Source organism: Salvelinus namaycush, chromosome 16 (genome assembly GCF_016432855.1).
Source record: "Salvelinus namaycush isolate Seneca chromosome 16, SaNama_1.0, whole genome shotgun sequence".
Classification (NCBI taxonomy): Eukaryota; Metazoa; Chordata; class Actinopteri; order Salmoniformes; family Salmonidae; genus Salvelinus; species Salvelinus namaycush.
In genome coordinates, this window is record NC_052322.1 from 39,974,215 (window position 1) to 39,996,273 (window position 22,059).

Consider the following 22,059-nt stretch of genomic DNA (forward strand, 5'->3'; position numbering starts at 1 on the left):
TGTACTGTCTTCCCCATTGCCCACCCATTTGTCTTTTCCAGCCATGTGACCATGCCCCCCTTCCCCCCAGTCCTCACCCCCACCCAAGCTACCCTGTCCCCCCTTCCCCCCAGTCCTCACCCCAACCCCCACCCAAGCTACCCTGTCCCCCCAGTCCTCACCCCAACCCCCACCCAAGCTACCCTGTCCCCCCTTCCCCCCAGTCCTCACCCCAACCCCCACCCAAGCTACCCTGTCCCCCCTTCCCCCCAGTCCTCACCCCAACCCCCACCCAAGCTACCCTGCCCCCCCTTCCCCCCAGTCCTCACCCTAACCCCCAGCCAAGCTACCCTGCCCCCCCCCCCCCCTTCCTTTCCCTCCAGTCCTCACCCCAACCAACCAGTCCTTCAGGTGTAAATGACGAGACGAGATTCAGGTTGTCAACCTGAGTGTTTATTGTTTTTGTTGTTGTTGTTGTTGTGTGGTACCTGCGTTTTTCTGAATGGATGTTGTAGTAACCCATCCGTTGGTGGTTGCATAGGTCTTCACTGTCTATGGACTTGACTGTCTATGGACTTGACTGTCTATGGTCTTGACTGTCTATGGACTTGACTGTCTATGGACTTGACTGTCCACTCAGGGATGGAACAATTCAGTACATCACAAAAACCATGCAGAAATAGTGAAAGGCACGATCACCATAGATATCAGATACACCAATCTTTTTTATATGTCTATAAATAGTTGTTTTGACGGGGGAGGGGTGTACTCATTGAGATGGTACATGGGAGAACCCCAAAGTATCTTTAAGCTGCCATCATTTTTAGGGCGCAAAGCAGAACAAAAATAATCCACACACAATCAACCCCCTTTCTTTTAAAACATTAACATACTAGGTGAACAACTGTTCTAAGAACTAAACGGGAAAAAATACAAGCATATCTTTTTTTGTTGATACATTTCAGATTTTTTTTCAATCTATCTGCTTACTCCATCCTCTGTCACACCCCCTCTTTCTTCCTCCCTCCCTCCCCCACAACTCTCACGTCACACTAGACACAAGTGCACCTGGTGGCCCCGCCCTCTCTCTGTGATTGGCGGGTTGCCACCCTAAACTCACACCTTTCATTAGTCCCACACTACATACTCAGAAAACAACAACTTGGAGATAACATGGACGTCAAGGTGAGAGGGTGATGGAAAGAAGGAAAATAACAACAAGAAAAAGAGAAAAACAGTCTCGCAGTGAGGACCAACAAGGCCTTGTTAGAGGTGGTGAGTTCCACACACACACACACACACACACACACACACACACACACCTATGGTCTCTCATGTATAGGCCCCCTCCCCTCTCTCTTTGTAAAATGTCTTCATCATGTGAGTAAGAAGTGTGACCACAGAGATACTGTAGTATAAGGTTCAGAAAACTCTAGGGGTTAAGGAAGCATGGAGACCAGATGTGTGTGTATCTGTGTGTGTATGTGTGTGTGTGAGTGAGTCGTTACTGCAATCCACACACTGCGTCATTCATAGGATCAAACAGAGTTACATACAGTCATCATTTAAAACAGCAACAGAAAAATAAATATACATAATATTAATAATTATATCATATTAGTAGATCATTCAAACAAAATATAGTAATTTACAAGATAGTTGGCGATACGTTGAGTGGAACATGGTGGTTTGTGATTGAAGGGACAAATAAATGTTTCTAGTTCAGAACATCCTAAACAATAAGAACAATTTCTCACCTCACTCTCACTGTATCTAGAGAACAATTAATATTCCACTGCTCCCACAAATACATCTTTATACTTTCAAATATGTGTTGTGTTATGATGATGCCAGCATGAAATGATCCTGTGTTGTTACAAGTTATTACACTTTTATCCCCCTAGAGAGCAGTGTCTAATTGGACCGTTAACACATCTAACCCAAAAGCTCCAATAGGGTACATCTCAATTGGTCACATCTCAGTGTAGATTAGGGAAAGTATAAGTGGATAGGATGCCACGTTAGATTATTGAGATGCATCCTTACTGTCCCATTCAGGAAAGAGGCAGGGACAGTATTGTCCTCAGTCAAGATGGTAGCTACTTTAAGGACTCTAATCCTGAGTCGCTTTTACACCTAACAGCAAGGAGCATTACAACCTGTATTCTAATATGTACAAGAAAAATAATTGATCATTATTTGTCTTTTGAAGTATTTTTTTTTAACACACACCCTCTCACACTCCCACAGACCTTTGATGGTTCGATACAAAACAAAAAGAAAAGAGTAAACATCCCAAGGGAGAATAAAAGACATCACACAGCACACAGCTAAAACTTTGACTCACAAAAATGTATGACAGTGCAAACTTACATCCATGTCTCAAATAATTGACAAACGTTAGTATATAGTCAAATAGACTTCAGCACCATAGTTTACTATTGTAGTTGAATACATCTCAGATCTTGGATCTTAAGGTGGGGGACACTGTTACGGCTGGATGTGCTATTAGGAGGCCAGGGAGTGGGTGTAGAAGGTAAAGGGTCACTCATAACTCATTCTCTGTCCTTGAGCTAGTCTTTACTAGAAACACTGAGCAGTATCAGCCCGGTGGACATCGTGTGTGTGTGTGTGTGTTTGTGTGTTCACCCCGAGTCTCCTACCATGATTACCCTGTTGTCACTGAATGACGTGAAGTGAAAAGGGATTGGTCGATGTTATCTATTTCCCTGTTTGTCTTTTCATGGGTAAGGTTGTCACTTGGTTAATATTTAGTTAGGGGGAGGTGTCTTAATGCAGAAGCATCACAGCACAACAACATCAGTTGGAGCCCAATGTGTGTGCTGAGCAAATGTATATAGATTTTTTCTCCATTTTTTTCCCTATATACTATTCTCTATAACTAGGCCAAGTTTTTAGGTTGTCAGCTATTTGGATGAAACGGTGTGCTCTCATTATGGGGCTGCAGGGAACAGGCTTTTCCTATCACAGACATCATTCAGAGAGCATTGGTTAGGCCTACCTTCTCCATAACTTTAATAACAGTAGCAGACAAACAAACAAACCAAAATATAATAAAGAGTTGCCATCTATACCGCCTTGCACCTACTTTAGCCTGTCATACCTTGTAACCTACAGGCAACCCTTGGCTAGTTTCCCTACATATATAATTATGGTACGTCCCAACAAAGTAATTTGCACAGGACATACACAGTTAACTATGCACAGTCATTGAAGCTAGCTAAACTAGACTTCTTATGACCAGAGAGCTCTGAATTACTTTCATGATCGTGTTGTAGTTGTTGAACAAAGACGTTTAGGAAATTAGGGAATCAGCTTCCTGCTTTGCAAGGCTGCCTGACTTGAGATAACAGAGTGCCTGTTTGTTTCAGCATTGGCAAACTTGTCTTAGTCACAGATGGCAAGCCAAATATGTAAAAGTAGCCAGTTAGGCATTCTAAAAACGAGCTATTGGTTACCCAGAAAGCTACACTACACAGTCAACTATATCTACTCTGGTTCCTCTGTCATCCTATCTAAACTCTCCAATTCGTCGTTTCTTGTCTTCTTTTTACTCTTTAGTCTGTTTTCGTCGTCCTCTCTTTCACCTTCCTCTACCTGCTTCCATCCCTCACATTGGGACAAGAGGAAAAACACCTCTTCTGGTTTTTCTCCTCTCTCACTGTAATGTACACGGTATACCCTTCCTTTTTGCGAACAGATTTTTTTAATAAAAAAATGTTTCGTAACTCAAACACTGCAAATAAAGGACAAGATAAGATGTGGGCAGCCTTTCCCTGTCTTCATTCATAACAAGTATAGCTACGTAGATACTCAACGGCTAAAATGATTACGTGTCCATGGGTGTACTATCTAATAAAGATTCCCTAAAAAAGCTTGTTCCCGCAGAAAGAGAGTGAGCATCTTTAATTTCTCCTCCTTAGCCTGTCTGTCCCCCAACCTGATTAAAAGCATTAGGACGGCTGCAAAGGGGAGAGGGCCATGTGTTCCATCACAGTAAATAGGTGAACTTCCACTAGGAAGAGACAGAGGAGAGGAGTGTTTCAACTGAAATGGAGAGAGTAGATTGAACTTTTTATAGTTTTACACACATATTAGTTGCTAAGTAATATTTTTTTGCAAGTTTTTCAAAAATGTTTATATGTGACAGCTAACAACAATAGACTTAAGTAATTAGAGGGCTTGGTTGGGGTTTAGGGCCTAACATGGCACAGTAGCCTACGTAAATCAATTATGTGTGTGTGTGTGTGTGTGTGTGTGTGTGTGTGTGTGTGTGTGTGTGTGTGTGTGTGTGTGTGTGTGAGAGAGAGAGAGAGTGATTTAGTGAAAGAGAGAGAGAGTGTCTATGTGCTGTGTGTGCATGTGTAAATGATGCGTGTACGTTGTGTGCATGTGTATTTACATATTTGTCGACATGAGTATATATGTGTGTGTGTCCATATAAATCTACCTGTATATATGTAAGGGGGAGTATAACCACTAATGCCCTCAGAGTAAATGGCTCCCCCTGTGTTTGTGGAAGCTCAGTGGCAGATGTTACGCTGGCAGGGCTGGTGCAGGTAGGTGTTTCTAGCGTGGGCTGCGTGGCGGGGAACCTGCTCCCTAGTGCGGTTCTGGCGCTGGATGCGGTTGCGTCCAAGGTGGCGCCTCTCAATGCGGGCCTTGCCCCTCTGAACCCTGGCCACCTGGGTCACCTTGGCCAGGGTACCAGCCTGGGCAGCGGCTCCTCGGGTCACCCTGGTGGGCATGGTATTATGGACGGCAGAGGTAGCGGCTGGTTCTGCCACCCTGCTAGAGGAGGGGAGGAATAGGAGGAAGTGGGGGTATAGAACATTAGTCAAGCAGTTATGTAGCTCTCTCATAGAACTGTGGCTATGTGCCAGATCTATTACATGGTGACAAAGATATAATAAGGTGTTGGTCGGTCGGTCCTCACCTCATGCTGCCTGTCAGGCTGGTGATGCTTTCCTCCCCGACGATGGACAGGTTGCCGTTGGAGATCATGGACAGGTTGCTAGGGGAGACGTAGACGGACATGCTGGGGTGCTCTATAAGCAGATCCTCCATGGGGCTGGTCTCGGCCGTGGCTCCCTCTGCAGTGAAACAGGGGGGAGGGGTAACGAACCAGCTCTCGTCCATGCAGCCTCTCTCCGACCCACTACTGCCAGGGGACACAGATGGGGTGGAGAGCCTGGCCCGCCTTTTTAGGGATATGGGCGTAACGATTCCCGTGGCTAACGGGCTAGCAGAAGGGAGAGTGGAGAAGGGGTATGATGGCGCCACTGTCGCCGCTCGTGAACAAGCTTTGTGTGTTCTGTGGCGATTCTGATGTTTGGGGGGAGGGGTTGGAGAGGGGACGGGGCACTCAGTTCTGGTGGGTGTGTCTGGGTGATTTGATTGGTTGTTTTGTGCTTGCGCCTGTGCTATCGATGGCGCCTCTATCCCTCCCTCTACTAGCATCACACAATCAGCTTCCCCTGAGAACAGAGTAAAGGTGGGACCATGGAGGAGTTGGCCAATTGAGGTAGGGTGTATGTTTAGGGTGGTGTAGGTTAGGGGGAAAGGGGAAGGCAAAGGGGAAGAAGCCATGCAGGTTGTGGGGTCGTTAAAAGGGGAGCACACGCACGCACACGCACGCACGCACGCACACAGACACACGCACACAGACACACCAGTGTGAGAAATGTCAGGATTTTTTTTTTTTTATTGTAGAGGGGGGAGAAGAAAGGGTAAAGAAACACAAAACATAAAAATAGGAATAATATAATTAGTTACTTCGACCCTCTAACCGCTTGGTCATGTCAGTGACAGTATTGTTGTACTGACTGTTTTGTGATGTGTTTCATTGGGGCTTATATAATTAGTTTGAGACGTGGCCTCTAAACTATTCAGATTCCCTTTTATGGAGATTTTAAACAATATATTAGCCCCCACACCCCCATCACTATATGGCCACACTAGAGAGGACTGAAGTGCTGACCACAAATCACCAAAACCTTTGACCTTAGAAAACGAACAGCTGATGTACATGCTCAACAGTACCGTCAATATCCTCACTTCTGTCCATTCTGGCATGGCCATCTAGTGACTACCATTTCCCTCTCCACTTCCAACACCTTCCAACCATCCCTAAGGGAGGACTCACCAGGCAGGTTGACCAGCATCCATCCTTCCTCGTCAGCGTCGGTCACACAGGGGTTGGGCCCCTTGATCTCTGCGGCCACCTCCTCCACCTCTCCGAAGAACAGGCTGCTCAGAGCTTGGAACATGGCTAGGCCGGTTGGTTGGGTACACGTCAATGGGTAAAAAGTCAAGGGTCAGGGATCGCGGAAGTCAGGTTCTATGTATAGTTGTAGTTCTCAAGGTATAGCTAGCTGCCTTTGTGTGTTTTTGCTACTTATTAAGTATTTTTGTAGTCTTATTTAGTTCGTTATTTCGCTTTGTCAAACAGTTGCCAGGTCAGGAAAGTGAGCACGGTTTTCTTGGCCTCTCTTTGCTTCAACCCTTTTCTTGTCTTGATCTCGTAGGTTGATTTTCTTACAGGACTCGACAGGCTTCCTTAGTGCAAATGTAAGGTTTTACTTGGTATCGCTGCAAAGGCCTGTGGGGAGACAAAAGAAAGACAGGAGAGACTATTAATAACAGCAAGAAAATATTTAGATTACAAATCCAAAGACAATGGGAACAAGTCGAGAGGAACATTAGAAAGCAGCGTTGCAAATCACAAAGTAGTAAAAAGCGAGATGAAGGAGATACACGATATGGCCAAAAATGGTGGATTTGACTATTTCAGCAATAGCTGTTGCTGACAGGTGTATAAAATTGAGCACACAGCCATGCAATCTCCATAAACAAACATTGGCAGTAGAATGGCCCCTACTGAAGAGCTCAAGGACTTTCAACGTGGCACCTTTCCAAGTCAGTTAGTCAAATTTCTGCCCTGTTAGAGCTGCCCCGGTCAACTCTAAGTGCTGTTATTGTGAAGTGGAAACGTCTAGGAGCAACAACAGTTCAGCCGTGAAGTGGTAGGCCACACAAGCTCACAGAACGGAACTGCTGAGTGCTGAAGCGCGTAGCTCGTAAAAATCGTCTGTTCTCGGTTGCAACACTCACTGCAGAGTTCCAAACTGCCTCTGGAAGCAACGTCAGCACAAGAACTGTTCGTCGGGAGCATCATGAAATGGGTTTCCATGGCCAAGCAGCCGCACACACGCCTAAGATCACCATGCGCAATGCCAAGCATCGGCTGGAGTGGTGCAAAGCTCGCCTCCATTGGACTCTGGACTATGGAGCAGTGGAGTAATGAATCACGCTTCACCATCTGGCAGTCAGACGGATGAATCTGGGTTTGGCGGATGCCAGGAGAACACTACCTGTCCGAATGCATAGTGCCAACTGTAAAGTTTGGTGGAGGAGGAATAATGGTCTGGGGCTGTTTTTCTTGGTACGGGCTAGGGCTCTTAGTTCCAGTGTAGGGAAATCTTAACGCTACAGCATTCAATGACATTCTAGACGATTCTTTGCTACCAATTTTGTGGCAACAGTTTGGGGAGGGCTCTTTCCTGTTTCAGCATGACAATGGCCCCGTGCACAAAGTGAGGTCCACACAGAAATAGTTTCGAGATCGGTGTGGAAGAACTTGACTGGCCTGCACAGACTCCTGACATCAACCCCATCAAACACCTTTTTGGATGAATTGGAATGTCAACTGCGAGCAAGGCCTAATCGCCTAACATCAGTGCTCGACCTCACTAATGTTCTTGTGCATGAATGAAAGCAAGTCCCTGCAGCAATGTTCCATCATCTAGTGGAAAGCCTTCCCAGAAAAGTGGAGGCAGTTATAGCAGCAAAGGGTGAACCAACTCCATATTAATACCCATGATTTTGGAATGAGATGTTCGACGAGCAGGTTTCCACATACTTTTGTCCATGAAGTGTATGTGGCAAAATCACGTGAGCAGAACTGAACAAAAAGAGCCTTTCTGTTCCAGGGCTACTTTAATCATGTTGGTCAAGGAATCATTTATGAGGAAAAGATTAGAAAGTGTGATTGGTTGGCTGCATCTCAACAGTCTCACGTGTTTTCCTCACCTCATCCTCATCTCCTTCCCTTCACCCGCACTAATCTGAAAGAAATTGACGGGTAAACTGAAACCAAATGCACAGTAGGCATCCACTTATAATGCTTTCCCCTGTTCTGTGTCCTCAGATCAGTGCATATGAAGGGAAGGAGATGAGGAGAGGAAGGCACTAGAGTATTGAGATGCAGTCGCTTGAGACTGCAGGAGAATGTTTGTCTGGGTCATACTGGCTGACTGGAGACAGGCTGACTGATACAGGCTGACTGGAGACAGTAACAGTTTTACGGTTCTGTTTCAGCTGGTCAATTTGTCTTCAATCTACTAGCAAATTATGCCGTAACAACAGTACGCACATTGTGGTGCTTACTGTACTTCAAAGGATTCAACTCAAGTTGGAAAATGTGTAACTATTGGGTAATTGTAATGTAGTTCCGAAATGAATAACAAGTAAATAGCTTAATACGCGCAACAAATCGTAAACAATCACAATAGTATTTTCTCAATAGGATCATAAAATGTATGCATGCAGTTAGAATCTGTAAGACACTCTGACACAAATGCCAACAGATAGATTGCTTCTTTCAGATGAGTTCTTTGAATTGGGTTGTAATGAAGGAACTTAGATTAAAGGAAGCTATTGCAGAATAAGGAGACGCAGCCAGGCTGTTCCTGAGGAGCAATGGCGTTACACCCTCCCCCCGTGCTACTGCTATAGTGAACAACAGAATGGGTTTAGGCCAGATGGACAACCGAGAGAAGACACGAGGGGCCCGATTCTGATTAAGGAAAAGTACGCCTTTCTTTCTTACACACTTCTCAGTAGTTGGAATTCAGACTTACCTTATGAAGGTGCATATAACGGTGCTTCCATTGCGCGCGTTGAATACATGTAATTCAGCGCGCCTGTCGTTGTGATTCTGGATGGCCAGATTGCTAGCAAGAATGACAAGAAACTGCCATGTGGAGATCGTAAATGGCTCGTTTCAGTTTGTTTAATCTTGTTATTGATTGCTAGCTAGCTAGCCAACAACTTCAACGATATATTTTAGAGACAACAAGTGGTCATTGTGCAAATGTGTTTATGTTTTCAATAAACATTGGAGAAGAAACACAGTTTACATGTTGTCAACAATCTAAGCCAACCTCATCTGTTTTGCCCGATGGTTGTGAACGGGTCGTTTTTGTTGCTAAACAACCAACCCATCTATCCACCTTCGTCTCCATTTCAGCACCAACTGATAGATTAAAAAATACTCTGATCTTGTAGATTATTTTGGCACATTTTAGGGTTAGGAAAGTATGCATGAATCATTAAAAAAACAGGTTTGGAGAGCCTTTACGCACAAAAAAATACAGGGTTTTCTTTCAGCACATTCCCAGTGGGTCAGAAGTTTATACTCTCAATTATTATTTGGTAGCATTGCCTTTAAATTGTTTAACTTGGGTCAAACGTTTTGGGTAGCCTTCCACAAGCTTCCCACAATAAGTTGGGTGAATTTTGGCCCATTCCTCCTGACAGAGGTGCTGTAACTGAGTCAGGTTTGTAGGCCTCCTTGCTCGCACACGCTTTTTCAGTTCTGCCCACAAATCTTCTATAGGATTGAGGTCAGGGCTTTGCGTTGGCCACTCCAATACCTTGGCTTTGTTGTCCTTAAGCCATTTTTCCACAACTTTGGAAGTATGCTTGGGTCATTGTTCATTTGGAAGGCTCATTTGCGACCAAGCTTTAACTTCCTGACTGATGTCTTGAGATGTTGCTTCAATATATCCACATAATTTTCCTTTCCACATGATGCCATCTATTTTGTGAAGTGCACCAGTCCCTCCTGCAGCAAAGCACCCCCACAACATGATGCCGCCGCCCTCCGTGCTTCACGGTTGGGATGGTGTTCTTCGGCTTGCAAGCCTCCCCCTTTTTCCTCCAAACATAACGATGGTCATTATGGCCAAACAGTTCTATTTTTCTTTCATCAGACCAGAGGACATTTCTCCAAAAAGTACGATCTTTGTCCCCATATGCAGTTGCAAACCGTAGTCTGGATTTTTTATGGCGGTTTTGGAGCAGTGGCTTCTTCCTTGCTGAGCGGCCTTTCAGGTTATGTCGATATAGGACTCATTTTACTGTGGATATATATACTTCTGTACCCGTTTCCTCCAGCATCTTCACAAGGTCTTTTGCTGTTGTTCTGGGTTTGATTTGCACTTTTCGCACCAAAGTACGTTCATCTCTAGGAGACAGAAAGCATCCCCTTCCTGAGCGTTATGACGGATATGTGGTCCCATGGTGTTTATACTTGCGTACTATTGTTTATACAGATGAACGTGGTACCTTCAGGCGTTTGGAAATTGCTCCCAAGGATGAACCAGACTTGTGGAGGTCTACAATTTTTTTCTGAGATCTTGGCTAATTTCTTTTGATTTTCCCATGATGTCAAGCAAAGAGGCACTGAGTTTGAAGCTAGGCCTTGAAAATACATCCACAGGTACACCTCCAATTGACTCAAATGATGTCAATTAGCCTATCAGAAGCTTCTAAAGCCATGACATAATTTTCTGGAATTTTCCAAGCTGTTTAAAGGCACAGTCAGCTTTGTGTATGTAAACCTCTGAGCCACTGGAATTGTGATACAATGAATTATAAGTGAAATAATCTGTCTGTAAACAATTGTTGGAAAAATGACTTGTGTCATGCACAAAGTAGATGTCTTAACCATCTTGCCAAAACTATAATTTAACAAGAAATTTGTGGAGTGGTTGAAAAATGAGTTTTAATGACTCCAACCTAAGTGTATGTAAACTTCCGACTTCAACTGTAAATTCGTTAGGTTCAGCCCTACAGAAGCCTATAGCTTGGGTGTCCAACTTTCATCCATGCAAATTATGAGGGCACACAATTAACATTCAGAACGATGGCACAGCTATTTATCAAATCACACAAAAAAGGTCACATGTACCGTAAAATGCTTACTTACAAGCCCTTAACCAACAATGCCGTTTTAAGAAAATAGAGTTAAAAAAATATGTACTAAATAAACTATAGTAAAAAATGTAAAAGTTACACAGTAAAATAATAATAACGAGGCTATATACAGGGGGGTACCGGTACCGAGTCAATGTGTGGGGGTACAGGTTAGTCGAGGTAATTTGTACATGTAGGTAGCGGTAAAGTGACTATGCATAGATAATAAACAGCGAGTAGCAGCAGTGTCAAAACAAAAGGGGTGAGGGGGCATTTGATGAATTGTTCAGCAGTCTTAAGGCTTGGGGGTAGAAGCAGCTAAGGAGCCTTTTGGACCTATGACTTGGGTGACTGGAGTCTTTGACAATGTTTTGGGCCTTCCTCTGACACCGCCTAGTATAAAGGTCCTGGATGGCAGGAAGCTTGGCCCCAGTGATGTACTGGGCCATACGCACTACCCTCTGTTGCGCCTTACGGTCGGATGCCGAGCAGTTGTCATACCAGGCGGTGATGCAACCAGTCAGGATGCTCTCAATGGTTCAGCTGTAAAACTTTTTGAGGATCTGAGGACCCATGCCTATTCTTTTCAATCTCCTGACTGGGAAAGGTGTTTTCATGCCCTCTTCAAGACTGTCTTGGTGTGTTTGGAACCTATTTCACTGTGGAAAAGGGGCAGCAAGACATGTCATGTTGACATGATTTTCCGTTAGCTTCCATATCACTGGTTTCACATTCGTCTCCAGGGATCATAAGTAAAAATCACTTAAAACAATTGCTGTGTGTATTTACAATCCCCTTCTCCAAACGGATTATGCATTTACCTAGCTCTTATCCATTTAGAAATTACAGTGCATGGAGAATGCTGTTATTTCTATATGAAAAAATAAAGTACACGTTTTTTCCACTTGGAACCGGCAGGTTCACTCGACCCATGCTTAAAATCAAGGTCAGAGTACGCATAGAGAGAAAAGTTCAATTTACGCACGCTTAACTCGGGTCGTAATCAGGGCCTGGAGTCTAGGTGGAAGGAGTAACACAAAGACAGTAAAAAAATAACAAATACAGTATAATATACAAAAAAGTTTAGATACTTCATAGGTCATCTGGGGATCGAACCTACAACCCTGGTGTTGCAAGCAGCATACTCTAACCAACTGAGCTACTGGAGCCTGCACTTACAGTCTCTGTCCCTGTATTTAACCATGGAGGGAGATATTGGATATCAGAGAGACATATCATTCCTGCAGAGGCTACTGGACGGTACGACGGAACACTGACCTCTCTGATCTGACAGGGTGTACTTTCTAAAATTAGACAATATGGGGGGGGGGTGTATAAAGAGGAACGGAGGAAGAGAGACAGAAATGAAAAGTGAGAGAGATTAATGTAAGGAGAGAAGAGGAAAGGATCGAGGTGTAAGAGAGGAATAGAAAGAGATAGCGATTAGGCTACAGATATGTATAAAAACAGAGGAGGTAGAGAGAGGGAGAAAGGTGTAAAATGAGGTGAGAGAGATAAATGAAAGGAAAGGAGCGCGATGAAGAAGGAGAGGGACATATGTTACGCATGGGTGGAAAGCGACACTTCCTGCTTATTTGGGCGGTTGCCATGGTGACACTGACACCAGGGGCCGACAGGAGGACACAGGAGAGAAACACACACACACAGAAATTATCACATTTACTAGACATTTTGTCAGAAGCGATAGAGGTCAGCCATAATCGGAGCCCATCAAAATTGCTCTTTGTGAAAGAGCCAGTCTGTGTGTGTGTGTGTGTGTGTGTGTGTGTGTGTGTGTGTGTGTGTGTGTGTGTGTGTGTGTGTGTGTGTGTGTGTGTGTGTGTGTGTGTGTGTGTGTGTGTGTGACAATCAGCCTCCTGTCAGGAAAGCAGCCAAGAAGAACGTAATGATGCCCTTTCTCAAAACAGGGATGTAAACAGAAGTCAATTGGGCACAGACGTCAATTCAAAGTCTATTCCACGTTGGTTCAATGTAATTTTATTGAAATGACGTGGAAACAACGTTGATTCAACCAGTGTGATGTGCTTGTGGAGAGGATAAAACAAAGCCTTATTCTATTTCAATAAAAACCTACTGCTAAGAAAGTTCATTCTGACTTCTAGCTTCTGTCTTATCGTTGTATTATACAGTTTTGTAATGGCTTATCTGTGGCTGCATATGTTTATAAGGCAAATATAAAACGTCATAAGAAGGCTCGTAAAATAAAGCGATAGGCTACCAATGACATTAATGTTGATGGTTTAGGTGGAGATATGAGAGATGTTGCAGAGGACATAGAGGAAGGAGTCTGTTGATCCGCTCCCTTCTTGACTGTTTTTCATGCATTCCTTAAGGCTTACTGAAGTCACAGGATGATGCGAGATAAAACATTTATAAAAAAATGTATTTACGTGAGTTTACCCACTTTGAATATTTCTAAGAATATTAAACTGTCCCAGGGCCACTTTTTTATGAGTTCTCAAGTCATAAACACACACAAACACACTTCCTTTAAAGGAACTGTGTGAAGCACCATTCAGTCTACTTGATAAGCAAATGTTATCAGTCAGCTGTGATGCTAATTCAGTATTATCTGCCTGGTGTATAAATATACCATTCTGTCTACTGGGACAGACAGACGACACCAGGGATAAGAACAGCACTGGAACATATTGGAAACATCATTAAACAGCCAGCAGTGGTCTCTCATGCCTCAGGTGGTCCATATAAGGACTGATGTTTGGGGAAAACAGGAAAAAAATACATTGGAAATGTATCCAAGTAAAATGTCGAGAGGTTTCCCATATTTTTGCCCTGTATAAACTAAGGGGGAAATATGATAGACCAACACAAGGCATTTATCATCTGGATGACATCACAATGTTTACTGTACCTGTTAAATTATTACTTGTGGTTATAAAGATTCCATTGTGACAGCACTGGTGACTGGTGTAATTCATTCTAAAAGGAAACATAACCTTACAGTAAATGGTGTGGAATGGCAGTTGAACCCACGTGCAAAAATGTGTTATTCAAAACTAATGGCATATGGTATGGTAATTACAGCCCTGCCAGGTACCTGTTGAGTTAATCATTTATTATACATAGTCAAAATAATAATATGTGTTAAATCAGTGTACAAATGCATATTACTTTTATGCTTTTTGTGTTTTTCACCCTGATCCACTGGTTATAAACCAGTATAAGCTCATAGCAAATAGTTAAAGACCAGATATAGACAATTATATATTTCATTTTTTCTTCCTAATTCTACAAAACAAAAGCGCTCTGTTGCTCTGCTATTCCCAGATGCGCTCATAATTTCTCTGCTCATGGCAGTCAGAAGGCCGTTTAAACAGAGGGAGGAGCTGAGGGAGATGGGCGTGGTATCGCGAAGAAAACATAAATATCTCCTATGCGCTTGCATGACGAAGGACTCTTACGTCACTGATGCTGCTGGTTCAGCCTACTTCAGTCGAGGAAAAGGAAAAAAAGAACAGCGGCGAATAGAAAAGGAACAATTCGGGTGCCGTCAAATAATCATTTATGTATTTAAACTGCAATTGTTCGGATGCAAAAGAAAGAATAACCTCCAATCATTGTTAATAAATAAAGGAATGATTCAACATCATTAACTGCTTTGTTTCGAGTTCTTCGATCCACATTGACAGATGCCGATGAGAGAGAGAGAAAAAAAGAAGGAAAAACATATTTGTTTTATTCTTTTATGGGTCCGACAGCAAGCAGTGTACATTTGATTTAAAGCCAGATATAAAGTAATTTGGATGACAAAAACCTTCCCAATGTCACCGACGACGAGAAAAATAGGGCCCAGAATAAGTCATTGTCGATAGCGGTCAGGTTAAACATGAATTATCCGTGTAAGCTCCGAGTCTGTGACACGGCTATAGATATAGCTGAAGGGTCATGGCAATGACAGATAGGCTCACCAGTATAGGACTGATGCGAAGGAATCAATTATAATATCGAGGTCGTTCAAAATCCATACATAGGCCTACATAAGCACTGAGGAAGAGAGAAAGGCACAATTCAAAAATACCCCCCATCGTCTTCATTCGACACAACACCCCAGCGTTTGGTGAAAAACATTATGTAAACATCATTTTCATATTCTGAGAGATCATAAACAGGACGTCGAAGTTTCCGTAAAAGCATAAATTTATGGAAGCCATCAAAACGTCCATGACCTATAAACGGATGTCTAGGATGCGTAACAGTCGATAATTAATTTCATGCAGAACTAATGTATTGTCCTCTGTGACAGCCACTACTACAATGGATTAATTCCGTCATAATGTAGATTGTTTTGTTTCAGAATGATTCTGTTTATAACACAACCTAATTCGCATTTTCTTCATCTGCTGTTATGAGATAGGCTATGCATCATCAGAGATAGCTATACAGGCGTCAGTGGCAGAGGTAGCCTAATACCCTGCAAGCTTACACAGTTTGCCTTTCAGAAAGCACAAACAACAACAGCAAAGTAGATTTAATAGCTTACCTGTATTAGCAATATATTTCAAATTGTAAACGTGATGATCTCACACAAAGTAGAAACGACAATAATTCTTAAAGCATAGCTTTAGGTTGCCTTTTAAGTGAGGTAGTTAAAACACCATAATACAAAATAAAAAAAGGCTTTCTTCTTAGAAGAAGGGGCTTCGTGTAAAACTTGAATTTACACTTGATGTTCAGAGTATAACATCTGCAGTTTTTTCCCTCTTGTTCGATTTTTTCCCCTGCAGATTTTCCCTCTGTTATTGCTTCCTCCAGCTGATCCTCGGATCAGAATGTAGAACGTACAAAACAGCTGATTGTGATATCACAATACTTCCAGTGACGCCCATTTCCACGCCCTCAAGAACCGACGACCAATCGGAATATTACACAAGATCCAAGCCGGGCCTCTTGGTAACACAGTGGGGGTTGGGTATGGTTTGGGTAGTCCGACTCAAAGCTGTCAACCTGCTCTGGTGGAGTAGAATAAAGTTGCCCTTAGAAGCTGATCTAAGGTCAGTGTTTTGTTTCCCCTCCAACTGTTTACGACTGGTGGCGCCCGTGGCGGGGAGGTGAAACTGGTCCTAGAGCTGTGAATGGCCTATAGAGTGACTGTGTGGGTGAGGGTGGGTGAGACCAATAAAGTGATGAAAGCTGTTTGACAGCATAACAGGAAATTCACTGTCATCATTACTAATTCCTGATGGACTAAGAGATAGCAGGAGAAATACAATATCTTTCTGGTTATATAAAAAAAAAAAAAAAGATACCAACATTTTTGCATTTAAAACATTGAATTGCAACTAAATTCTTGATCAATCTCTCATGTGTGAAAAATTCTTTACAGTCGGCCTAAATGTCGACCAGCAAGCTTCAGTCCAGCGATGCAACATTTAAAACAAAATATAACCTTAACCCTAAAATAAAGTTTTCAATCTGCCTTCCTCTCTAGGCCTATATTAATTGAATAACACATGAATAAGGAACATATGTTCACTGAATAAATGTTATAGATGTGTAGTGACACAACAGTAATAACTTGATTGTCCAGTGGTAATATTCCATCACATTATTAAGAGTACTGTCGCTTTAAATTTCATAGTCCCCCACTCTCCCCTCCCCCTCCCTATATTTGATTAATTCTCCCTTCAATGGGAGTGGCTTTGAACGCCACTCGACCCAAAATGGCCAATCAAATGGGTTCAGTCTGAATGCAGCATTTGAGCAGCCAATGGGCAGTGAATGTTTTGAAAGCCTCAGCTAGTGACTCCAGACTCAGTGATCTGTGCCAGGGACAAGTAATCTCTGTCAGCGCCCACTGCACTCCCCTCCTCTACCCTTGCTCCCACTCCTCACAAGTTATGCAAGCTGGTGACCATGGCCCTTGACTGAGTGTTTGTTTTATGTGTGTGTGTTTGCCTATGTACAGTATATGTTGTACCAGGCTTTAATTATGTGAACACTTGTATGAGTGTGTTGAGTTTATACATTTGTGCGTAGCCTACATGTACAGTGCTCGGAAATTATTCAGACCCCTTGACTTTTTCCTCATTTTGTTACTTTACAGCCTTATTCTAAAACGTATTAAATGTATTTTTTACCCTCAGCAATCTACACAAAATACTCCATAATGACAAAGCGAATAGTTTTTTTGAAATTTTTGCAAATGTATTAAAAATTTAAAACAGATATATAGTATTCAGACCCTTTGCTTTAAAACTCGAAATTGAGCTCAGGTGCATTCTGTTTCCATTGATCATCCTTGAGATGTTTCTACAACTTGATTGGAGTCCACCTGAGGTAAATTCAATTGATTGGACATGATTTGGAAAGGCACTCACCTGTCTATATAAGGTCCCACAGTCGACAGTGCATGTCAGAGCAAAAACCAAGCCATGAAGTCGAAGGAATTGTCCGTAGAGCTCAGAGACAGGATTGGGTTGAGGCACAGATCTGGGGAAGGGTACCAAAACAAGTTTGGAACCACCAAGAATCTTCCTAGAGCTGGCAGCCTGGCCAAACTGAGCAATCGGGGGAGAAGGGCCTTGGTCAGGGAGGTGACCAAAAACCCGATGGTCACTCTGACAGAGCTCTAGAGTGCCTCTGTGGAGATGGGAGAACCTTCCAGAAGGACAACCATCTTTGCAGCTCTCCACCAATCAGGCCTTTATGGTAGAGTGGCCACTCCTCAGTAAAAGGCACATGACAGCTTGAAGTTTGCCAAAAGGCACCTAAAGAATCTCAGAACATGAGAAACAAGATTCTCTGGTCTGTTGAAACGAATAACTATTTGGCCTGAATGCCAATTGTCACGTCTGGAGGAAACCTGGCACCATCCCTACGGTGAAGCATGGTGGAGGCAGCATTATGCTGAAGGAGTGTTTTTCAGCGGCAGGGACTGGGAGACTAGTCAGGATCGAGGCAAAGATGAACGGAGCAAAGTACACAGAGATCCTTGATGAAAACCTTCTATAGAGAGCTCAGGACCTCAGACTGGAGCGAAGGTTCACCTTCCAACAGGACAATGACCCGAAGCACACAGCCAAGACAATGCAGGAGTGGCTTCGGGACAAGTCTTTGAATGTCCTTGAGTGGCCCACCCAGAGCCCGGACTTGAATCCAATCAAACATCTCTGGAGAGACCTGAAAATAGCTGTGCAGCGACGCTTCCCATCCAACCTGACAGAACTTGAGAGGATCTGCAGAGAAGAATGGGAGAAACTACCCAAATACAGGTGCCAAGCTTGTAAAGTCATACCATATAAGACTCGGGGCTGTAACCACTGCCAAAGGTGATTTTTATCAAAGCACTGAGTAAAGGGTCTGCATACTTATGTAAATGTGATTTTTCAGTTATTTTCTTTTTTTCTCTCCAAAAAATTATGTAAAAACCTGTTTTTGCTTTGTCATTATGGGGTATTGTATGTAGATTGATCAGCGGGAAAAAAAACATTTTTAATCAATTTTAGAATAAGGCTGTAATGTAACAAAATGTGGAATAAGTCAAGGGGTCTGAATACTTTCCGAATGCACTGTAAATCAAATCAATCAGATGTTATTTGTCCCATGCTTGGTAAACAACAGGTGTAGACTAACTTTTGAAATACTTACTCATGGGTCTTTCCCAATAATGAAGAGAGAAACAAAGAAAAATAATAGAAAGAGAATAACAAAAATAATAAATACACAATGAGTACCAGTACCGAGTCAGGGTACCAGTACCGAGTCAGGGTACCAGTACCGAATCAGGATACCAGTACCGAGTCAGGATACCAGTACCGAGTCAGGGTACCAGTACTGATTCAGGATACCAGTACCGAGTCAGGGTACCAGTACCGAGTCAGGGTACCAGTACCGAGTCAGGGTAACAGTACCGAATCAGGATACCAGTACCGAGTCAGGATACCAGTACCGAGTCAGGATACCAGTACCGAGTCAGGGTACCAGTACCGAGTCAGGGTACCAGTACGAGTCAGGGTACCAGTACCGAGTCAGGGTACCAGTACCGAGTCAGGGTACCAGTACCGAATCAGGGTACCAGTACCGAATCAGGGTACCAGTACCGAGTCAGGGTACCAGTACCGAATCAGGGTACCAGTACCGAGTCAGGGTACCAGTACCGAATCAGGGTACCAGTACCGAATCAGGGTACCAGTACCGAATCAGGATACCAGTACCGAGTCAGGATACCAGTACTGATTCAGGATACCAGTACCGAGTCAGGGTACCAGTACTGAGTCAGTGTAGCGAATCACAGTACCAGTACCGAGTCAGGGTACCAGTACTGAGTCAGGGTACCAGTACTGAATCAGGATACCAGTACCGAGTCAGGATACCAGTACCGAGTCAGGGTACCAGTACAAGTCAGGTACCAGTACGAGTCAGGGTACCAGTACCGAGTCAGGGTACCAGTACTGAGTCAGTGTAGCGAGTCACAGTACCAGTACCGAGTCACAGTACCAGTACCGAGTCAGGGTACCAGTACTGAATCAGGATACCAGTACCGAGTCAGGATACCAGTACCGAGTCAGGGTACCAGTACTGATTCAGGATACCAGTACCGAGTCAGGGTACCAGTACCGAGTCAGTGTAGCGAGTCACAGTACCAGTACCGAGTCAGGGTACCAGTACCGAGTCAGGGTACCAATACTGAATCAGGATACCAGTACCGAGTCAGGATACCAGTACCGAGTCAGGGTACCAGTACAAGTCAGGTACCAGTACGAGTCAGGGTACCAGTACCGAGTCAGGGTACCAGTACTGAGTCAGTGTAGCGAGTCACCATACCAGTACCGAGTCACAGTACCAGTACCGAGTCACAGTACCAGTACCGAGTCAGGGTGCCAGTACTGATTCAGGATACCAGTACCGAGTCAGGGTACCAGTACTGAGTCAGTGTAGCGAGTCACAGTACCAGTACCGAGTCAGGGTACCAGTACCGAATCAGGGTACCAGTACCGAATCAGGATACCTGTACCGAGTCAGGGTACCAGTACCGAATCAGGATACCAGTACCGAGTCAGGATACCAGTACCGAGTCAGGGTACCAGTACTGATTCAGGATACCAGTACCGAGTCAGGGTACAAGTACTGAGTCAGTGTAGCGAGTCACAGTACCAGTACCGAGTCAGGGTACCAGTACCGAGTCAGGGTACCAGTACTGAATCAGGATACCAGTACTGAGTCAGGATACCAGTACCGAGTCAGGGTACCAGTACAAGTCAGGTACCAGTACGAGTCAGGGTACCAGTACCGAGTCAGGGTACCAGTACTGAGTCAGTGTAGCGAGTCACAGTACCAGTACCGAGTCACAGTACCAGTACCGAGTCAGGGTACCAGTACTGAATCAGGATACCAGTACCGAGTCAGGATACCAGTACCGAGTCAGGGTACCAGTACTGATTCAGGATACCAGTACCGAGTCAGGGTACCAGTACTGAGTCAGTGTAGCGAGTCACAGTACCAGTACCGAGTCAGGGTACCAGTACCGAGTCAGGGTACCAGTACTGAATCAGGATACCAGTACCGAGTCAGGATACCAGTACCGAGTCAGGGTACCAGTACAAGTCAGGTACCAGTACGAGTCAGGGTACCAGTACCGAGTCAGGGTACCAGTACTGAGTCAGTGTAGCGAGTCACAGTACCAGTACCGAGTCACAGTACCAGTACCGAGTCACAGTACCAGTACCGAGTCAGGGTGCCAGTACTGATTCAGGATACCAGTACCGAGTCAGGGTACCAGTACTGAGTCAGTGTAGCGAGTCACAGTACCAGTACCGAGTCAGGGTACCAGTACCGAGTCAGGGTACCAGTACTGAATCAGGATACCAGTACCGAGTCAGGATACCAGTACCGAGTCAGGGTACCAGTACTGATTCAGGATACCAGTACCGAGTCAGGGTACCAGTACTGAGTCAGTGTAGCGAGTCACAGTACCAGTACCGAGTCAGGGTACCAGTACCGAGTCAGGGTACCAGTACTGAATCAGGATACCAGTACCGAGTCAGGATACCAGTACCGAGTCAGGGTACCAGTACCGAGTCAGGGTAACAGTACTGAATCAGGATACCAGTACCGAGTCAGGGTACCAGTACCGAGTCAGGGTACCAGTACAAGTCAGGGTACCAGTACGAGTCAGGGTACCAGTACGAGTCAGGGTACCAGTACCGAGTCAGGGTACCAGTACTGAGTCAGGGTACCAGTACTGAATCAGGATACCAGTACCGAGTCAGGATACCAGTACCGAGTCAGGGTACCAGTACAAGTCAGGTACCAGTACGAGTCAGGGTACCAGTACCGAGTCAGGGTACCAGTACTGAGTCAGTGTAGCGAGTCACAGTACCAGTACCGAGTCACAGTACCAGTACCGAGTCAGGGTACCAGTACTGAATCAGGATACCAGTACCGAGTCAGGATACCAGTACCGAGTCAGGGTACCAGTACTGATTCAGGATACCAGTACCGAGTCAGGGTACCAGTACCGAGTCAGTGTAGCGAGTCACAGTACCAGTACCGAGTCAGGGTACCAGTACCGAGTCAGGGTACCAATACTGAATCAGGATACCAGTACCGAGTCAGGATACCAGTACCGAGTCAGGGTACCAGTACAAGTCAGGTACCAGTACGAGTCAGGGTACCAGTACCGAGTCAGGGTACCAGTACTGAGTCAGTGTAGCGAGTCACCATACCAGTACCGAGTCACAGTACCAGTACCGAGTCACAGTACCAGTACCGAGTCAGGGTGCCAGTACTGATTCAGGATACCAGTACCGAGTCAGGGTACCAGTACTGAGTCAGTGTAGCGAGTCACAGTACCAGTACCGAGTCAGGGTACCAGTACCGAGTCAGGGTACCAGTACCGAATCAGGGTACCAGTACCGAATCAGGATACCTGTACCGAGTCAGGGTACCAGTACCGAATCAGGATACCAGTACCGAGTCAGGATACCAGTACCGAGTCAGGGTACCAGTACTGATTCAGGATACCAGTACCGAGTCAGG

At 44.4% G+C, this 22,059-nt stretch overlaps 1 protein-coding gene across 4 annotated transcripts; it reads right to left on the reverse strand.

The window, feature by feature from the left end:
- Positions 1-420: 420 nt before the first annotated feature.
- On the reverse strand, positions 421-15,870 carry LOC120061434 (tumor protein p53-inducible nuclear protein 2). 4 transcript variants are annotated; one of them, XM_039011240.1, is made up of 5 exons: positions 15,563-15,870; positions 13,934-14,001; positions 6,146-6,601; positions 4,937-5,477; positions 421-4,791 (listed from the first exon to the last, which is right to left on the reverse strand). In XM_039011240.1, the coding sequence occupies exons 3-5, from the start codon at positions 6,267-6,269 to the stop codon at positions 4,524-4,526; spliced, it is 933 nt and encodes a 310-aa protein (XP_038867168.1). In that variant the 5' UTR covers positions 6,270-6,601; positions 13,934-14,001; positions 15,563-15,870; the 3' UTR covers positions 421-4,523. The 4 variants fall into 4 exon arrangements, with proteins under 4 accessions (XP_038867168.1, XP_038867170.1, XP_038867169.1 ...); XM_039011242.1 differs by lacking the exon at positions 13,934-14,001 and having other exon boundaries at positions 4,937-5,093; XM_039011241.1 differs by lacking the exon at positions 13,934-14,001 and having other exon boundaries at positions 421-4,788.
- Positions 15,871-22,059: the final 6,189 nt, after the last annotated feature.